Source organism: Protomyctophum parallelum (genome assembly GCF_964188405.1).
Source record: "Protomyctophum parallelum genome assembly, chromosome: 11".
NCBI lineage: Eukaryota > Metazoa > Chordata > Actinopteri > Myctophiformes > Myctophidae > Protomyctophum > Protomyctophum parallelum.
In genome coordinates this window covers 21709150-21730305 of record NC_139707.1, presented here as the reverse complement: position 1 = coordinate 21730305, position 21156 = coordinate 21709150, and the positions used below count along the sequence as shown (strand labels likewise).

The 21156-nt window shown below is 42.3% G+C and overlaps 1 protein-coding gene across 5 annotated transcripts in view; it reads right to left on the bottom strand.

Moving 5' to 3' along the window:
- Positions 1-1050: 1050 nt before the first annotated feature.
- The window catches only part of tanc1b (tetratricopeptide repeat, ankyrin repeat and coiled-coil containing 1b), a gene marked incomplete at its 3' end in the record, with an annotated part of 144768 nt that continues 124662 nt past the window's right edge, over positions 1051-21156 (bottom strand). For 4 of the 5 annotated variants that reach the window (XM_083776986.1, XM_083776988.1, XM_083776987.1 and 1 more), the window contains 10 exons: positions 20746-20931; positions 19225-19303; positions 12519-12652; positions 11680-11803; positions 11306-11481; positions 9576-9708; positions 8448-8539; positions 6659-6805; positions 4440-4540; positions 1051-3636 (listed from right to left, as the gene is read on the bottom strand). In XM_083776986.1, the coding sequence (XP_083633112.1) occupies positions 2106-3636; positions 4440-4540; positions 6659-6805; positions 8448-8539; positions 9576-9708; positions 11306-11481; positions 11680-11803; positions 12519-12652; positions 19225-19303; positions 20746-20931 (2703 nt within the window). Of the gene's footprint in view, positions 3637-4435; positions 4541-6658; positions 6806-8447; positions 8540-9575; positions 9709-11305; positions 11482-11679; positions 11804-12518; positions 12653-19224; positions 19304-20745; positions 20932-21156 lie in introns of those variants that run through there. The other variant, XM_083776990.1, reaches the window with a different exon arrangement.

Below are 21156 nucleotides of genomic sequence, written 5' to 3'. Positions count from 1 at the left end.
GCAAGTTCAGTGTCTTGAATGAGATGTGCTGTGAGTTTGCATATCTGCTATTGTCCAGCATAGGACCGTTGCACAGTGAAGTATAGACAAGGCTTTAGGATTTATAAGTCGTTTTTAGAATATAATAGAATATTCACTCCAGTGAATAGCATTTATCCATTTAGATAACTTTTTGATGTTATTTAATTACTTATTTTTACACAGAAACATAATGTGTGTCTTTACAATAACTGTAATGTAATAATAATACTAATAATGTAATGTAATAATTATTAATTAAATAACCTTATTTTATTCTGAAGGCAATCGGATGTCTTAAATTAGCTAGCTCTCAGACAGGAAGTTCTAAATGAGCTCAAAAGACGGAGCCGTGAAAGCCCAGCTCCTTATCGATTATAACAGGTTGATTGACACCTGGCCCCATGATCTTGGTATAAGAGTAAGATGTATAACAAACCAGTCTGTGATGACTTATCATTTCTTATTCATCACACCGCCTCAAAAAGCCCCGATGTTACGACATGAAGAACCGGAATACGACAAAACAAACGTGTGGAAATCCAATAAGAAAAATGTTTCCCTGCTTGCCTCGCTGCCTGTCATGTATATAGATAAACATGAGTTAACAGCATTCCTATGCATACAATAAGATCTGCGGGCATGTACAGTAACTAATTAGGAAGCCAAACAGCTATATAATGTTCACCGGCGGTGGCTCAGGGTAGAGCCGCAAGGTTCCCAGTTCGAACCCGGGCTCCCCCAGAGTTAGTGTTGAAGTGTCCTTGAGCAAGACACTGAACTCCTAATTGCTCCCGATGTGCAGGTTGGTGCCTTGCATGGTTTCGTTTCCGCCGTCATTGGTGTATGAATGTGTGTGTGAATGGGTGAAGGTAATGCACAATCTATGTAAAGCGCCTTGAATAAAGGCGCTATATAAATTTACCATTTTACCTTTATGTGAATAATGAATACAAATTCTCCACATGGTCGTAATTTTAATTATGTGCAAGTATGCTAGAATGAAAGCCAACAGTCTTTATTTAGTTTATTTCCTCTGTGGGTCTTTATTTCCCCAATGATGGCTGTGGCAGTAATGTTCTATAACAGTATGTGATCACAGCTAATACAGCTCACAATACTGAAAACAGGGCAACAATTGCAAGTTACATACATTATTAAAATAGAGCTGATGGCACCGTGGCCAAAAAATGTTTAATAGAATTTTCTTTTTACTCTTTATTAGAAACTGCAATTGTAGCATGCACTAAACCAATATTTTGAGAGGATCTTAAAATGTCTTAGTAGCTGTGCAAAAATAACTATATAAAATATATTGCTTTTACAATAAACCAAGCCATAGGCGGCGGGCGCTGTAAATAAATTAAACTAGACAGCAACAACAAGCAGGTACGGAGAGGATTTCGTTTTCATTGTTAATATGGCCGATTTATAGAATGTACAAACATATTTAACAAATACATTTTTTTAACCTTTAACAACATCCGGAAAAACAAAATGTGCATAAAATAAAACTCAAAATACACAGAATTTTGAACTGGTCAATACACTTGACATAGACCTTCACTCAAAAGAAGGGGGGGAAAATACATATTTATATAATGTACATAACATGAGGATCTTCATCCTTATAAGAACACAGGAATGCCCATCCATTCAATCTCCCATGTGAACAGAACACCTTCTATTCCTTACCTCTCAGCACCATGGGCACAAGGAACATTTTTCAAACCCACTTACTCACTTAATATATTCATAATAACAATTAGCTGTAATCGAATACGGTTTAAGCACTTGAAAGGCCTAAATGCGTATAAAGTGCTTGCCGTCGCTGTTTTGTCTGAATATGACTGTCTTCACTCGTCAGTGCAATGTCTCCAGCTTGGCTGAATGAGGGAGAATGCTGTCTTGTGACAGAAGCAGACAGCAACAAGCGATAGTTGAAGGAGGAGAGAAAAGCAACCACCACAATGCCTTTGTTCCAGAATACATTGTTTGCATTCTCTTTGAAAGGCTTCTAACGAAAACATTCTTTCTAGGGCTGGTAAAAACTTCCTCCAGTAATGTGTTTTTGCTGATAAACATCACTAAACATTGGACTCTATAAACGATCGCTTTGGTTTCATTGACGTCACGTGGATGTTGGGATTATCTCGGGTGAGGCCAGGCTGCTTGGGCTTGCCGTCCATAAATGTGTGCGCCATCGCCATTGCAGGCTTGGATTCTTTGTAACAGGTGGCGGCTTGGCAGAACTTCTCCGTGAACTCCTTGACATGCATTCCATTCTGTAAGCTGCCCATGGCCAAAGCACCCTGAGGTGGTGGAGGTTTGTGCTGCTCCTGGTATGAGCTCACCATTTTGCCATAGGGCAACTCACAGTTGACCGGCTGCAGGCCCATGTTATGACACACCAGTCCCTCTGTGGAGTGGTTTTGCCAGCTGCGGCCGGAGGCATGCAGGCTCGGATGACTCTGCAGCCCTTGGTGCTGCTGGATTTGCGGCGGATGAAAACGTGCCGTCTTGTCCTTGAGGCCCATGAAGGGTCTAGGTTTGTATGATTCTGCTGCGGTAGAGTTGGCCTGCTGGCTGTGCTTGGTTTTGTCTGCAGTCTTGGTGCGGACGTCGGGGCCCAGCTTGCCGCTGTCCGACAAGCTACTGCTGGAGGCCAGACTGCTGGTGGAGCTGGACACTCTGATGCTGCTGCCTGCTGCCGCCGCTCCACACCCACCTTCCTTTCCCAAGTCCATGTGGTTACCTTGAGGCCCGGGGCCGGTGCAGACCAACCCGTCCAGGGAGGACGCAGAATGAGCAGACAGTCTCTCTTGGCCTTTGGAGCTGCTGAAGGAGGGGTAGGAGGCCTGGGACAAGTGCATGCTCTCATCGCAGTTGTGACCCATGGAAGTGGAAGCAGCTGCCAGTGACATACGGTCCCCATACACAGGCTCTTCAGTCGCTGGTGGTAAAGGGCTGATGTCGATGCCCGGGCCAGCCTTAAGCATGCTGGACATGTGTCTGCTGGGCAGCGGGCTCGAGGGAGCATACTGAGACTTCCCACCTACTGAGCGGCCCGCACCTCCCCCGACCTGCATGGAGCTCATGTGTTGGTTTGTCTTGACTATCTGGGCTTGCTTGGTGGGTTGTAGAACAAGACCCTGCTGGGCCAGCGCCTCTCTGTGCTCCCGTGGGTAACGGTGAAGTGCCAGCCTGCTCGGGCCCGTCGGCGGTGAGCCAGGTCTGGGACTTGGATTCTGATTAGCCTGGCTGCTGCTGCCGCTAGGAGGATCAGAGGGCAGTTCCCTGTTGAGGGAGTAGATATTCTGTGACCAACAGGCCTGCGAGGTCTCCTCCTCGTTCTCCTCCAAGATGTCTCTTTGGCCATCCAGGCTCCTGGCCAGGCTGTGCTCCGAGCACTCCTCCTGCTCCTCCTCCTGGTCAGAGTCATGCCCCCCCGTGGCCTGGTTTGAGGTAGCTGCAGCTCCTAGTTGCGAAGGTTTGCTCTGGCTGCGCTGCATCTGCTTGCATTCCTCCTCCACTCGTACCAGCAGACGACGGATCTCCCGGTTATTTGGGCAAAGCTTGGCCGCTTCATGCAGGTCAGCCAGGGCCGCCGTAAACTGCCTGCAAGAGGAGAAGACGTAAACATTGTGGATAATAATTCACACCGATAGCATCCACTGTTCTATTATGGCTGGGCAATCACCCCATCTTGCCGGAGGAGCTGGTAAGGCCAGGCTTAACATTTTAGGCATTTTTGAAAAACATTTGAAAAATAATTAAAATAGAGATCTACATCTAGAGCTCAGCTATTTTCAAAATAGCAAAAAAAAAGAAAAGCCAAAAATGTTTAGAACCTCTCACGACTTCTTGCTTGTGTCGTTTATGAGCCAGTGAATGAGTTCATTAAGTTGAAATGCATGCATTAATTTAGCATCACCTTAACACATTGTGTGCCCACACAACACTTTCAAAATAGTGACCCAGGGTGCCCAATGTTATTTTTGTCCTTTAAAAAAAGAAATATATATGTTTTTTTTCAAAGACGTCTTGGACACAGGAAGTGTTAAGAAATCGCTCTGTGAGCCGTGTTGCGTGCCAAACGTAACAGATCAACAAGCTGCACTGTACTGCTAATAAAGTATGTAGTTACTTAGTGTCGCCTAATAATTGTCTCCTAGAGGAAATCTGCCTTTTCTAGCACCACCAGGAGGACGACATTTGCAATATGTTGAGGAACAAATGCCACCCTTTTAATAAATTACTTATAATTCATGAAAATCTTTGCTTTTTTGGGAATATGTTTTGAAAATGTTTTGAAATAATAATGAAAAATGTAGGAAACGAAAAATAAAGGGACCCATAGAAACTTGCCCATGACCCACTAATGGGTCCCGACCCAGTGTGCTAGAGCTAGATGGCTTTACCTGCTGCTCCTCTTGGCCCTGGCGCGGGCATAGTACGCCTCGTAGGATTTGGGTTTCAGCTCCAGTGCCTTGGTTGCAAACTCCTCAGCCATGCCAAAATCCTGCACGGAGAAGACAATCAATACATGACAATAAAATGACCCATCCATCCAAGCAAGTCTGCTTGTTACGGACCGCTGTCCTTATGATTAGTATTGTTATTATTGTGTTTAGTTAATTTGGGAATAATTGTGATGAGTTGGATATGTTGGTGGCCTGTGTTATATTGTTTCCATTTTGTGTTCTCTAAGGTCATGAATGGAGGTGAATGGAGAATGTAGAGAATGGGTGTGGTGCTGATGACTTGACTGGTCAATTGAAAGCAGGTGGCTGCAATCATGACAGGTCCTACCTGGACCTACCCCTTATTCCTCATTGGTTCCCAGCAGCTGGGTAATGGCCCTGCTGTCTATAAATGTGCTCAGTCTGTCCTGACTGTTGTGAGGACGACAGCTAATTCTGCAGTCGTCCACCCATGTTGCCTTTTTCTTTTGTTTGCTTTGCTATTCTGTTTCTTAGTTAGTTTGTCTTCAGTTCCTTTGAGTAAGTTCTATTTTGTTGTCCCAGTGTCATGTCAGTTATGAGTTCTTAAGTAACCTTTAGTATTTGCTCTTATTTTTGATCGTCAGTTATTTCTTGTACTTTCGTATTCCCTATGTAATGTGAAACCCTGCTTTACAATCCCGTAGGGGTGTTTGATAGTTCTTTTGTTTGAATCCCATTTACTGTATTTTTTTAGTTAGTGAGGTTAGTAGTGAGGTTAGTAACTGTATTTTTGTTTCCACTTTGTTAGGGACTTTAGTTAGGGGTAATTTTCTTTTCTTAGATAGTAAGTTTTTCTTCAATGTAACAGACACCCTGAAGCCATTATTTCTTTGAACCAACAAAGAATTGACAAGTTTTTGTCTCTGTCAAAAGAGAAAAAAAGGAGAGTAATAAACAAATCTTCTTTTGTGAAAGCTGTCTCCTCATTATTATGTCACCTCCCCTTACCCTAGACAGGGGGTCGTAACACTGCTATTATAAAACGAATTACCCCTTTGCCTCAAAGCATGGCGTTCTACAGGGCTTCAGTTTGTAATAGCAAACAATTGGCTCAATAGCTATTATACTGAGTAAGGGTTAGTGATTAACTAAAAAAACAGCATTGCCTTTGAATTTCATGAACAACAGTCTGCTTTGTTTTATCCGACATAACACATTGTTTTGTGTGTCAAGAGCCTAGCTACCTATTAAGGAAACGTTGATTTATACCTGCCGTGGTTTCCAGTGCATTGGGAAGTGTTACTACTGTATATCTGTTTAGTTGGTAGGCCAGAGTTGCTGCACACCATTGGAATGTATATACATCGTCACTTGACATAATGACGTAGTAAATAAATGAGAAATTGCAACACTTTGCTGATGATCTCACCAGACTGTAGCATATAATTATTTTCCTTAAAGTGGCACTGAAATGTCATTCGGTCATTTTATTTTATTGTTAGGTATGCCCTTATGATGACCATGGATATGCTGTAAAATTGTTTCAGTTTGTTTCAGTTTCAAGTACAAATTTTATTATATGCTGTAAAATTGTGAAACAGAGTGGTCTTTTCCCTCTACTCTAAACAATTTATATTTAATTCAGAACCACATCTCCGAGTTGCTTAATTATTCTACTCAGTCCTTCGGTTGATACAATTATTGTTGCACTTAAGGGCTGTGCAACTGAGTATAGAATAACCTTTAGAATCCACTATCCAGCCTATTTAATCCCTCACAGCTCAACCATTTTACATCTGATGTCTATGTGTTTATGTGCAACACTTCAAAACAGCCAGTGAAATAGCTGGTCTATTCTAGGCTTTCCTTATTTACTGTTGTCCCGTGATATTCATATGACACTGGTGAGACAAATCAAATAACTGTTGACAGTGGAATGTCTTTACTTTTGAAGCGATTAACCACTTAAACCCTATACTTTTTTCCCCCTACTACACAACGCACTATTACTTGTTCACAACGCATTGCAACGTGTTGAGCTTGTAGATCATATGTTTTTGCAGAATGTTTGCATATTATGACATGGCAAGAATAAACGCTATGGTTTCATGTGCTAAACCAAGTGGGAGAAGTGGTACAGCTCTAAAAGAGTCCAGACAGACAGATGGTAGTGGAGTGGATCCGGAGAGGCTTACATTGGTTTTCCTGCGACAGCGAGACAAGTTGAGGTACAGGGAGACCCTCAGCTCTTTAAACGCCTTCAGATCGTCACCAAAGCCTTCCCTAGGAAACTTCCTCAGGGCGTACTGGTACCTCTGGGCTGCCTCTTTCATCTTCCCTTTCTGGAAGGACACACAGAGGACAAAGCAACTAGTGAGGAAAGGCTACAACCAATAGGAGGGGATGGAGGAGGGCAAAGACGTTTGGCAGGTACTGGATGAGCAGCTACTCAGCTCAAATCCTCCCTCCCCATCCATCATACCAACATGCACCACAACAAATAAAACATCTCTCACACACACACACCCCCCACCCCCCCCTGACTGTATCGCCCTTTCTGCCACAAAAATCTGCAAAATGTCAGGCATCAATCGTGGCTCCAGAGCCGGACACACACATCCATTTATCGTGGCGCTAAAAAAAGAATACAATCACTTTGTTTTTGTTTTTTTGTACCGATTGCCGAATAAAATGACACCGAGTGCTTTATCATTTCGGTTTTGAATAAGTAACACATCACCGGCTAACAGTGTTTGACTGGGCCTTTGTGATGGTACACAGGAACATGATGCTCCGGGTCCTGACAGCCTGCCAAGATGACAGAATTTTGCAAAAAACTGTCCTGATATGTAGCGTTGCCTGTCACAATGACACTAGTCTGAACAAATCAAAATAACTAGGGGCGTAAACATCACATTATGACTTTAATGAGGAGAGGAATGTCTCGGTTTCATCAAGCTACAGTGTGCATACACAGCTTCCTTTGGACGCGTTGTGAGCTTGTAGATCAGCAATTTTAGCTACATTTGCAAGACTGTGGTACGACGAGGTAGGGCATTCATGTATGAAAAAACATCAAAAGTTGAAATATTGGGATACAAGGTTTCTGCCCGACAGCAATGATATGTGAGACCTACTGTATTATAAATCCCTTCCACAAGGATCTCACTAAACTGTTTGAACAATCCTGAAAAAAAAGTGTGTCAGAAGCAAAGTGAGCTAGAAAAGCTACAGTGTTGTCCATTCATCACTGCCATTTGAACATCCAATTTCTTTCACTCTAAAGCTTTCGACAATCAAAATAGCACATCTCAACCAATACAAATAGTCTGGTGGTGCACTGGTGGGTCAGGGCCATGAAAACCTGCTCAAATAGAGACAGAGCGAACAATATGAGGGGTGGAACGTCTGTCGCATGCAGCACTGAATTGAACTGAATTAATTTCTCTTGCTTGCTCGCATCACTTTATGTCAGGAGTTATTTGAAAATTGTGAATATAGCTGATCTAGATTCTTAAAATCCTTAAAAAATATTTTCTGGAAATGTTTCACCTATAAAGACATGACCAAAAACAGGTTGAACGTAGTTAAGCTTTGAACTCAACACTGTTAACCCACATTGTTATGGGTGCCCTTAGTTTTTGTTTCCTACATTTGTTTTTAACTACCGGTATTATGTTTCAAAACATTTTCAAAAAACATTCCCAAATAAAGAAAAACTTTTCATGAATTAAACAAAAAATGTAATAATATTTCAGTAACTTCATGCAGAAATAAAAGCAAAATAAATTAGAAGAAAAGAAGAATATAAAATAGCCGATCTACAAGCTTACAACTCATCTCTTCGCAGCTTGTAGATCTGCTATTTTCACTAGTTTGGGTCCCGGGAGAAGGTCTAATTTCTAAAGGGGCTAAAATGTTTGGGAACCACTAGGAAATAAAAGGTCTGGGTTTCCGAGGCTAGGGAACACTGGCGTACAGTACCTTATAAAGCAGGTTGCCTTCCTCCATGAGCTTCTGGAGGAGGATGATGAGGATGTCAGGTTTGGATGTTGCCATGGCCCACGCAGCATTCCCTGTCCAAAGAGAACACAGTGAGGCCATGTTACAGTGGGTGTCTCTTCCCATGACAATGACTATATTCAGTGGAAATTGGTACGAATTAGAGTTACCTAAAGATTGTACCTGATCGATCATAAGGTGACGTTCTGTAGCCTTAGTGTTATTGAAAGCAGTTAAGAGAAAGAAAGCGATAAGAGATTGAAAAGGAATGCATGCGAAAAGTATTCAGTCACAGTAAAGAAAAGGGAACGTGACACAAGGGTCATGCATATTGTATAAACTGTATGAATGAATTCATATTATATTATAAGAGTCATACACAATGATGCATTTTGCAGTTACTGTACTGTATGTGCACTTAAGGATTTAAGGAAAAATCCCCACATATTCTTAGAACAACACACACAGCATACGCTGTTAACAGAGCTCTGGAGGAAATTAGAAGCCCATTAGCAATTTGGTGACATGGCAGAATGCACTACTACAGATAAGCTGCAGGCCCAGATACGCCAGCACATGCCATTAAGGTGATAACTAAGTCACATTCTTTAATTAGCTTTAGCGGCACACCTCAGGCAGGAGTGGAAGGACACACTCCGCTCTGTACTATTGACATTTAACAGAAGAAAGAGCAGGAAGGAACAACGATTGATGACCTCATTCCATGACATTACCCCCATCTTAGTTTGAACTACTGTGCACTTACATTAGTAACTCGTGAAGGCAACAATCCCATCCTTCCAAGACCAAGAGAAGTTGGGAAACTCACCCTCAAGGGACTCACAGACTAACAGCTGTCTTTGTGGGAATTCATAACTGAGCGACAAACCCGTTGCCTAAACATTGCCCAAACCTATTTGTATATAGTAGCATGGGTGCAGAAAATACAATAGGCACAGTATTCATGCGCACACAAGTGTTAATTTAACTTTAAATCAACACACACAATGTTGCATGTGTACAGCAGGCTCTATCGAAAGGCAATACAAGCATCTACAGTAGACTATACAAGCATGGTATAGTATTAGTAGTGATGTGCAGAGTCCTTACCTAGCTTAGCACCCTTCTTCAGCAGAGTCACCACCACGGAGGTGTTCCGACAGCCTATGGCCCGGTCCAGAGGCCTCATCCCACTGTAGTCCACATGCTCTATAACAGCTCCTTTTTCCACCAAGTAATGGACCTACAACAGAGCAACACGCCAGGCGAGACAAGAACTCATTCAAATAACATGTCATTCCTGTGGTAGAGTGCTGGGCTAATCCAAAGCAGTATGCATTCAATAATTACGGAGTGATGCTTTCAGTTAAGGCTAAGTAGGTTTGTGTGTGTGTGTGTGTGTGTGTGTGTGTGTGTGTGTGTGTGTGTGTGTGTGTGCGTGATTCGATGCGATTTGATGGCGATTCAACACAATAGAAAGTATTTTATTATTATTATTATTTATTAAAAATGCATTACATTTAAATTCAAAGCAATTTATTGTTTTACTGTAAGTTAGTATTATAGCTCTGCATCTCAAACAACCCAATTTATAAACAAAGGGTCTGCTCTCTGCTGGTTATTGTGGAATTGTTAGATTACTAATCATAATAGTATATAATTATTATACACTGTATACCTCAAGGGTCAATTTGAGGTTTTGAGTATAGAGGGTGTAAGAGATTAAATATCATTCATCGATTAATGTTACTAACATATAAATAGAAAATAAACAAATAAACAAAACATTAATTTACAGGTCACACACTGATAGGGCTATCAAACAAGTCTATGTCTAGTTTAATCTGCAACACAGTTTTATAATATAATAGCCTATGTATAGTGGGGGTCCCTGCTTGATCTCTCTCAGCTAAGGGGTCCTTGAAGACCCTGGCCTGCATGTATTATTATAATATGAATATAATCCAATATGCAATTATTAGCGTTTAAAATACATAGCAGATGCAGATCTACAAGCTCACAACGTGTAACATCCATGTATCCACTGTGTGATACTGTGTGAGCTTGTGGATCGGCAATTTGAGGCATGCGACACTGTTGGGCTGCAGAATATAAATGGGGCTTCTATCCCAGAGAGAACAGCAGGGGAAAGCTGGACAGTGGAACGTTGTGAAAGGGTCGAAAACGACTTTAAACGCAAGCAATACACCCAGCTGTGGCGTTGTTGTTGTTGTTCACGTGTGTGCATGAAGCTTTCGTTAATTACAAATTGATGATCTCGACGCAGATTTGCATTTGCCAAGAACAGCTGTGGATCATTACCAGGGCTGATCAACGGACAAAGCTCAGACAGCGATTTTATAATGCTAAAGGTGGTGCTTCTCTTGTTCAACCCGTGGGGCTCACTTCTGTTAGTTGCGGGTGCTCTTTATAGTCTATTTGTTGTCTCAACTTGTCTGCACCGTCATACAATAACCTCTGTTCACTGACTGTGTGTGCACTGCACTGAAAGTTAGTGGAGACCTTTTTTCTTCCTTTTCTGATGCTGCGTTCAACGAGAGAGAGAGTGTGAGTGAGTGAGTGAGTGTGTGTGTGTGTGTGTAAGAGAGAGAGAGTGAAGGCCTGTTCATACTCCAGTTTTAGGTGATAAGGTGACGAACATGATGTCACACCACGGTGATAATAAGAGACTCACTGCTCACGGTGAATAGGCCTCGAGTGTGAGGGAGAAAGAGAAAGACTCTGTATTTGCACATTTTGTGTGTGCCCATGCTTTTCAACTGGATCATATGATCATCTTTCAGTCGAGATTTAAGAGATTAAAATGAATGATTACATACGATATCTGCATCCCCGTAGAATGCAGCCAGGTCCAGGGGAGTCCGTCCATTCTTGTCCGTGTGGTCAATGACCGCACCTTTCTCTACCAGAAAATGCACCACATTCGTATGTCCTTTCAAACACGCCCAGCTCAGGGGCGTCAGTCCTTCCTTGTCCATCGAAGTTAAAGAAGCACCTGTGGGAAGAATTATAGACATGGAAAAATCTAATAAAATAAATCCACAATACATATAGTGTAGTTAATGTTCTCTGGTTTGTAGGCACCGTGTAGATACATTAGTGTGGGCGAGCTGCAGTGGTATAAAGTAACTAAGTACATTTACTTAAGTACTGTACCTAAGTATTTTCCACCACTGGCGAGCTGTGGACTTACCTTTAGAGAGCAGGAAGTCGACGGTGCTCAGGTGACCCTCGCAGGAAGCCACCATGAGTAGGGTCCTGCCCTGCTTGTCACTGATGTTCACGTCAGCACCATGCTGCAACAGCAGCTCTGCAATCTGCAGCAAGACACAGACACACCCAGATCATATAATATACACACATACGGTACTCTGGCAAAACTGGCAAAAACTGGCCATTCATTGTCAATGGCATTCAATGTTTGTGTTAGGACAAACACTCAAAACTGCCAATTCATTGTCAATGACATTCAATGTTTGTGTTAGGACAAACACTCAAAACTGCCAATTCATTGTCAATGACATTCAATGTTTGTGTTAGGACAAACACTCAAAACTGCCCATTCATTGTCATTGACATTCAATGTTTGGGGTTTGTGTTTACACAAACCCTCAAAGCTGGACATAGGAGGGACTAGCGCCCCTCAGAAATACAAACCAGACCCGCCCCGCCCATCAATTAATTAACTGGTTGTCCTGTTACCCGTTCATATCACCGCTCGACATTATTTCATCCAACACCACAGGTGAAGAGGGGGTGTGTGCACGAGCACCGGTGCGCTGTGTTAAGTTACACAATGTATTGCCATAACATTATTTGGGTGGAAACAGTGCGCTCTGATTTTTACAATAAAGTGTTACCCGCCCTCATTTAGTTCAGTACCGCCCGTCCCCGTAAACTTACAAAAGTATATTTTTCACCCGTTTTCACCCGTCAAACGGTGTACCCGTCGCAGGACTCTGCTGTAGATGGTGCTAGTTTTGACACAGAAACACGGTGTGTAAGCCAGAACAGTCATTCAGCATGTCTCACCTGCCAGTGTCCCTGTCTCACAGCACAGAACAGAGGGGACACCCCTCGGCGGTTGACCTGCTGTACCACAGCCCCCTGCTCCAGCAAGAAGCTACACACCTCCATCTTTCCCCGGCCTGCTGCCGCTGTCAAGGCTGGAAGGGAACACAACGTCGTCAGCATGCATCGGTGTCACTGCAGCAATGCATTGCTGTTAGCAATTTTGTTTTTAATCGGATGGCAGGGGGAGAGGAGCGCTCGTTTTAGTTAATTCTTGTCCTGTGTATCTGCAAGGTTTTTCTGCAAATGCAGATATTGCATGCTGTTCTGCTGAGTTTGTGATATTGTTATTAAAGACTGTTTTAATTGTCATATGGCTATTATTTTAATGTTAACCATTTTATAAAAGCAATAAGCCCCAAGAGAGTTTACAGTGACTTTTGAGCCGCTAAGGGTGTTGTTAGGCATCACGTGGAGTGGAGTGCCTACAACTTCTATTAAATGGTACAAGGAAGGAAGAGAACAATGTAAGGACTTTAGTTAGTTGTGAACTAGGGTTAGAACTTCACCCATTATCACGAAAAAAACACTTAGCTGGGGAGAAGGGATGTATGGCACAAAGATTAGAAAGGAACACTGGATACAATACAGGGGTGAGGGATCTAAGAATAGGCCTCATCATTGTAAACACAATAGTCTGGAAGTGCACAAGACAGAGCACACTGACACTCTGATGACCTGCTGACATCTGCTTACAGTTCCTATACCCTGTCTTTAAAAGCAAATGCTGTACAAAAGTGGAGAAATGCAGTTTAATGCTTTGTGCTAAATTAGTTTAATACTGGACGATTATGTAGCACTTATTAAACTCATTAACATCCTGCCTCAAGTCAGACAGCTTCAGAAGTGCATTGTACTCAAAGACTCAAAGTCATCAGCTGCATATAATACCAGACAGAGATAATAGAAAACAAAGCTAGACCACGGCTGAACACCAATTACAGTACATGCATTTGCTTCAGCAAGACGATGAACCCGAATCAATACTGTTTAACAAAATTCTGAATTACAATAATTAATTGGCTCTCATTTTCCAAATCTCCTAAATGATGCTTAAGTGAAAATTGCTGTTCTAATGTGCTCAATGCTCACAATTGATCAGCAATAGCAGCAGATGGATGAATGCCCGGTGTCCAAGAAGAGTGAGATATCATATCCACAGTGAAAACAAGCTTCACTCCGCTCTCTAATTCCAGAGATTTAAGGCATCAAGCCTCTGTGGCTGACTGACATCATCCATCTGGATGGAAGAGAGCCATCGTAGCCAAACAGCCCCGCCCTCCATCTGCTCTGCCAAAATGTGACTATCCCCCCACACGTAAGAATAGGGGACCAATAATTAAACAGCAGGGCCATAAATTAGGCCCATATCTTGCTCTGGGGAACAGTAGCAGCTGGGACTGTCTGGTGTTACGTGGGACAAACTAATCGACAGGTCCTGTGATTGAGAAGTGATTTGTGGGTTGAGGTCAAAATCCCCCTTCGTACTTGAAAGCTCTACGTGGCCCGTTGCCGTCCACGTCTTACCCGTTTAGTGCACCTGGCCTGCTCAGAGAGCTAGAATTTGATTTGTCGGCCTAATCGATTCAATATTTATCTTTACACTACAGTGTCTTGCCATCGCTCTATCCCTTCCGCTGCCTCTCTACACGGGAAAGACAGATTGGTTTCTTCTGTAAGCGATATGTCAGGCCTTGTCGACATCCCAAGCCCACCAAGACAGCTTGAAACTGACTGAAGCTGTCTTGAAGAGGAGTGGACTCTGTGAGGCTCTGTGATGAACAAGATTTACCAGCTAAACATTTAAGCAGTGGTGTAAAAAGTACTCAAATGTTTTACTTAAGTAAAAGCATCAATACTGCAATATATAAATACTCCGTTACAAGTAAAAGTTTGGAATTCAAAATGTACCGTACTTGAGTAAAAGTAAATTTTAAGTATTAGTATCACAATGTAATTAAAGTACCAAAAGTAGAACATACTCAAGGTTTTGTTACTAATAATCTAAATCTACTCTGAAATGTAGTGGAGTAGAAGTAAAAGTACTGAAAAGTTGACATACTGTACTCAAGTACAAATACCTCAAAATGTAAATAAATGTACTCAGTAACTTTCCACCACTGAAAGCATGAAGGACATGCTGTAGCTTTCACATGAATGTAAAGAACTCTCAACAGCAATGCATCCTGCCACTGGGGCAGAATGCTGCTGGCTGTCATAGCACAGTTAGGTGTGTTAGTTAGAATGCTGCCGGCCTCAGTGTCATAGCACAGTTAGGTGTGTTAGTTAGAATGCTGCTGGCCTCAGTGTCATAGCACAGTTAGGTGTGTTAGTTAGAATGCTGCTGGCCTCAGTGTCATAGCACAGTTAGGTGTGTTCAGAAACGCGTTGTGTTAAGTTACAGTGTGCAAAACCCTCCCTGCCACAGAATAGCACACTGGCATGAATGATTGATGCCAGAGCACTGCAAGCAACCACCACACTGTAAATAATGGAAGAGAACCAAACAGAACACTAAACGCTGCATTCATTAAACCTTTAAGCCTACCAAAGGGAAGGAGATTTTATCATTTAAATTGATTACAGTAGACAAAAATAATATACACCCTGTGGCTACTATATTTGTCATGGCGATAAGAAGTGTATGCTATTGTATACTTACACTACTGTATGTAAACGTCTGACAACTAATGTACCTTCAGTTGATCACTATTTTTGAATTTAATTTCTGATTATGATCATATTTCGCCTTATAATGTACAAAGCTTAGGCACACATAAACGGCAAAAAAGCCAACTCATTCTGTCCTGCACCTTGTGAGATACTGTGAACACCTTGAACGCATAACCCGCGTTCCACAACATTTATTCCATTGTCTTTCCACGCATAATACGCTAAACCTGCTATTTGTTTAATTCGCCGTTGTTACATGGTTAATATGAATGTCGCAGACATTGTGACGAGGCGGACGCGTTATGATGACGTAACCGGAAATCAACCAACCGCCGGCTTGCAAGGGCTTCTGGGAAACTGAGTCCAATACAAAGTGAACGAGGGGATAGGGACAATAACAAATCATGGGACTGTTTTCAAACGGATTTTCATGGATCAAAGGCGCAAATACTTAGGCGTATGCTCCAAAGGTAATTAAACAATCTCGGCACCGTATCTTGTCAATAACGCATGGAATGTGTTAATATTTCTATATCAAAAGGATTACAATCTATTCATCTTTCCCTTAAATCCTTTGTAGTGTTGTCGTATTCCTTCAGATGCCTACTGCCTAGGAAAACATAGCCCACTGTATCATACAGAGTCAAATTGCCTTTATTCACCCAAGAGGCGCGTCGCTTGAATTCTAAGAGGGATTTTATAAGCTGAGAGACCGCACAGATGTGCAGTCCAATCTGCTACTGTTCAAACACACAACACAAGGGGCCAATTTGCATAGGGATGTTGTTTTCCACAGAATTTTAATTACAAAGTGATATTTCTCAGAGACAGGCTGTTACGGACCTAACAGGGGAGGGTGATGCTCTTTGCCAGTTTTCAAGGGGATACCTCAACAAGCATTTGTGTCAATCAGTTTTGTTCTTCACATCAGAGAAGTAGAGTATAGCTTCAAAGATGATTCCATGCACAACATCATCTATCATAATTATGGCCGCTTCCTCCAATAGAGATGGCCTCTGCTGAGCTTGTTCTGAATTAGTGCCAGGTGGGTGGAATCAGATTTGAATATGTACTCATGGGGAGAGGGTGTTTGTTTCAGGTCAACGGTGTTGCAGCCCAGTGCCTCCCTACTGCCACCTGTGACCTGCCATTTCATTAGTTTATAATGGATGCCAGGGGAGGGACATGGCTGTGATTTCACATCCACTAGGTAAATTGAACTGGGAGGTAAATATTGGACTACAGGTGGCTCGTATGACTTTGAGGACATACGAGAGCACTGCTACTATTATTCATCATAATGGCTATGTCTGAGGGGTCGTGCGCTGAGAGCTATGGCGCAAATCACGTTTGCCGCTTTGCTATGGCATGCAACTTTGGACAAATGACCATGGCAAATCATTTTCAGTGACATAAGTACAAACGTTTTGGATTGGGGAACAAAGTCATTCCTATTCACCTATTGTACTTTCACAGTGCAGGTAGAGCAGTGGTTTCCAAACTTTTTTGCCCGTGATCCAAAAGAGAAATGAGATGTTTGCCCGGGACGCAAACGATTGAAAATAGCAGATCTACAAGCTCACAATGCGTCGCTTCACGCTGCGTTGTGATCTTGTAGATCCTCAAACTTGATTGTTGTGCATTCAAGCTTAATACTGGCCACAGACCTTGGTCTCTCTTTCAGCGTTCATCATATAACCAGCCTTGTGAGTCAAAGGAAGGGATGACAGCTTGCTCATGTTTTTACGCTTTATATTGCCTGCTGCTGCTCCACTTGGCTCTCTGCACCATTTCCACGATCAATCTCAAAAGGCAAACGACTCCTCCAACTGCTCCCAATTGGCAAGCTCTCCCTGTCTCGCACTTTTCTGTCATCACTCTGCTTTTATCAGACGGGCTAGACGACGGCTCGCCAAACTTACTCTGTATCCAAAGTCCTCTTGGAAAAATCAATTCCGTTGGTGTTTCGCTTCTACAATATACATCTCCATCTCAATGAATTAGAATATTGTGTAAAAGTTCATTTTGCATAAATTGAAGTATTTAAAAAAAAATGTTTTAATCTTGATGATTATGGCGTACAGCTCATGAAAATCAAAAAATCCTATCTCAACAAATTAGAATATTTTACGAGACCACTACGAGAAATGTCGACCATCTGAAAAGTATATTGAGGTATGCAGTAAATACTTTTGAACAAATTATTTCATCAATGGGGCGTGGCATGGAGGTGATCAACCTGTGGCACTGTATAGGTGTTATGAAGCCCAGGTTTGCTTTGATAACAGCCGTAAATGCATTTGTATTGTTCAGTCTTATGTCTCACACCTTCCTCTTGACAATACAACCTAGATTCTCTGTGGGGTTCAGGTCAGGCCAGTTAGCTGGTCAGTTAAGCACAGTAATACCATGGTCAGTACACTAGTAGTTTTGGCACTGTGGGCAGGTGCCAAATCGAGCTGGAAAGGACAATTAGCATATTCATGAAGCTTGTCAACATACAAGCACAATGTACTCTAAAAGGATGGCTGTGTTGAAACCATTGTTAAGTTTTCACTGTCAGTGTCAGTGGATCAACACCAGCAGATAACATGGCCAAAATCATCACTGTGTTTTGTCAAGTCCAGTCTCAACACAACAATATTATACAGCACTGTGTGCCTCCGTACATTGACGAGCTTTAAGTTGATGCTGATCTTCCTTTTCAGGCAGCACTTGGCACCTGCCCACAGAGCCAAAACTACTAGTTTCAAGCCTGTTATCTCAACTCACTGTTTTCTGCAAGACATTAGTCTATAAGCCATATATCCAAAACTGGTGGGTCAATCTGAACAACCATGTCAATTTGAAGCTATGATTCCCTGCCTTCATATGACATGAAAAAACGAAAATTCAAAAAAATCCAATGGCAGTCCCTCTGTCATTTGGCCACAATTGGTGTGCTGACCATGGTATTACTGTGCTTAACTGACCAGCCAACTGGCCTGACCTGAACCTCACAGAGAATCTAGGTTGTATTATCAAGAGGAAGGTGTGAGACATAAGACTGAATACAAATTAATTTATGGTTGTTATCAAAGCAAACCTGGGCTTCCATAACACCTAAACAGTGCCACAGGCTGATCACCTCCATGGCACACCCCATTGATTAAATAATTTGTTCAAAAGTAGCCCAGACCAAATATTAACTGCATACATTAATATACTTTTCAGATGGTCGACATTTCTCATTTAAAAAAAATATATTTTTAGTGGTCTCGTAAAATATTCAAATTTGTTGAGATGAGATTTGTTGATTTTCATGAGCTGTATGCCATAATCATCAAGAAAAAAGGTTTTAAATACTTAAATGTATGCACAATTAATTGAGAATATCTGAAAGTTTTACTTTTTGAATTATATTACGTAAGAAAATTAACTTTTACACAATATTCTAATTCATTGAGATAGAGCTGTATATACAGTATATACTATAGAGTGGGAAACTCTATATACTGTATATACAGTCTCATATAAGCATTGTGGTCCAAAAATAAACAAACTGCCTCGGCGATATGTCTCTGTATCGTTTATGACAGTCAGTCCCTCATATTTGATACAGTCCGTTTCTAGCGAATGTAACTAATTCAGTAACATTAGCGTTTTCTCTCAGTCAATTGATTCTTCATATCCATATGAGTGAAACGGCCGGGATGATTTGCAAATGCAAATAGAAAGTACATTAACCCGTCTACCGATATTGACGTCAGACTTCGGTGCTCTATAAAGGCATGCTTTTAGCAGGAAAGAAGAGTGTAGGGCGAATTGGTAGTACCAATAAAACATGTCTACATATTCAGAATGAATGTGCACCAGTACTCTACATCACAGAGAGCACATTAAAGTGAAGGACAAAGATAGACGCTGCTCTCTCTGGTAGCACCAAATTACAGTGGCATGGGGTCCATCAAGATGAACCAGCGAGTGATAATACAAAAGATGGATGAACACATACCTGTCTCTCCCCACAGAGTATCATGGCCATCAATTTGCACCGTGTGTTCATTATTCAACGTCAGCAGGCCACTCACAACCTGCCAAACAAGAAACTTTGATTAATGGCGCAGGATTTCAGCATGAGATATAATAAAATATAGGACTGAGCAGATTATATAACATAAAACTAATATTGTGTGTGTGTGTGTGTGTGTGTGTGCGCGCGCACGCGCGCGGGGGGGGGCAGCCAATACAGAGCTGATCGATACGGAGCTGCCCAGGCAAATTATGCTTCTCTAGCAGATGATACATTAATCACAAAAGACTGCAGAAGTGCTCATTCCTAGACTCTGGTGCGTCGTTGTTAGCCAAGGCCAACTCTGATTAATACTCCAGCGTTTGGAGGGTCTCTCGTTTACACTGGCCACAGTATGTAGGTCGATGGCTGAGCTCAGTTCTATTATCCTGCGGTGCATAGGAGGACAAGACAAGGGCTTGGGTATCGCAAAACCCAGCTAATGAGGAGGTCTGAATAAGTCCAGTAGTGTACTGCCTGGGTGCCTGGAGGGTGCAACGTTAAAATTGATCTCTTTTCCCCATGCTTTTTCAATGGGCATGTCATGGTATGTGAAAACAACCTCTTCTTTGAATTTCTTTGTGCAACATGTTTGTTATGAAAGCACAGAGGAGAGATACACCGCCGCTGTGAAGAAAGGCACGTGCCATATAATTGGTAGCCTTGGTCGGCGCAGAGGACATGCATGCTTGCATGGGCCGACAGAAAGTTAGGTTTTTGTACCCGACAAATATGTACAAGAACAAGCGTGTATATATCCCGTGGTGGAAACTAAGCACATTTACTTAAGTACTGTTCTTAAAGGACCACTTCACCACTTTTCAACCTACCTTCATATTATCGGTCCTCACTAATGTAATGTTCATGATAAAATGCCACCATTCTTTTCTACTCGGTCTGTGTCTCATAGGAGGGCTGTGGGCAGTTCAGAAACCCGTCCAGTGACATCATCGTTGGGAAACTGCAGGCTTTCTATTCCTGAAAAGTTGCAATGCGATAATGCAAGCCATCGTTCTCACGATAATAACAATCTAAATATATATTTTTTTTAATGTTGTTTAAAAAAAATCTGCTTAATGATGATGTCACTGGTGCAGTGGATGCACGGGTTTATGAACTGTCCACAGCCCTCCTATGAGACACAGACTGAGTAGAAATAATTGTACTTCAGGTGCCTCAGGTGCATTTAAAATTCTGTACTTTTACTTGCAACAGAGTAGTTCTACATTGTAGTATTGATACTTTTACTTAAGTAAAACATATGTCGTGTCACTCTGACCTGTGTGTGTCCCATGCTGGAGGCTGCTATCACTGACCTGTGTGTGTCCCATGCTGGAGGCTGCTATCACTGACCTGTGTGTGTCCCATGCTGGAGGCTGCTATCACTGACCTGTGTGTGTCCCATGATGGAGGCTGCTATCACTGACCTGTGTGTGTCCCATGATGGAGGCTGCTATCACTGACCTGTGTGTGTCCCATGCTGGAGGCTGCTATCAGCGCCTGTTGAAGGGCCTTGTTCTTCAGACTGCAGTCCTGCTGCTCGCCCTCGGAGCTCCATTCCAGCTCCAACAAGTACTCCATGATCTCTGGGTGGCCTCGGAGGGCGGCGTGGACCAGCGCACACTGGCCACTCTTGTCCACGTGGTCAACCTGGCCAAATATACATTATGATATGGCTTTACTTCACGGTAACGGTAGGACCCACTCCACAACCGCTGTCATCCAAATCAGGTTGAATAGGTTAGTAAAAATAGTTAATTATGGGACAGTGTTTGTGTCTTATTAACTTTGTAATAGCTTAAGCTGTAGCTTAATTACCACAGAGAAAAACAACCTCTGTGTAAATCATGATTCGGGGCATCCATAGACTCATAA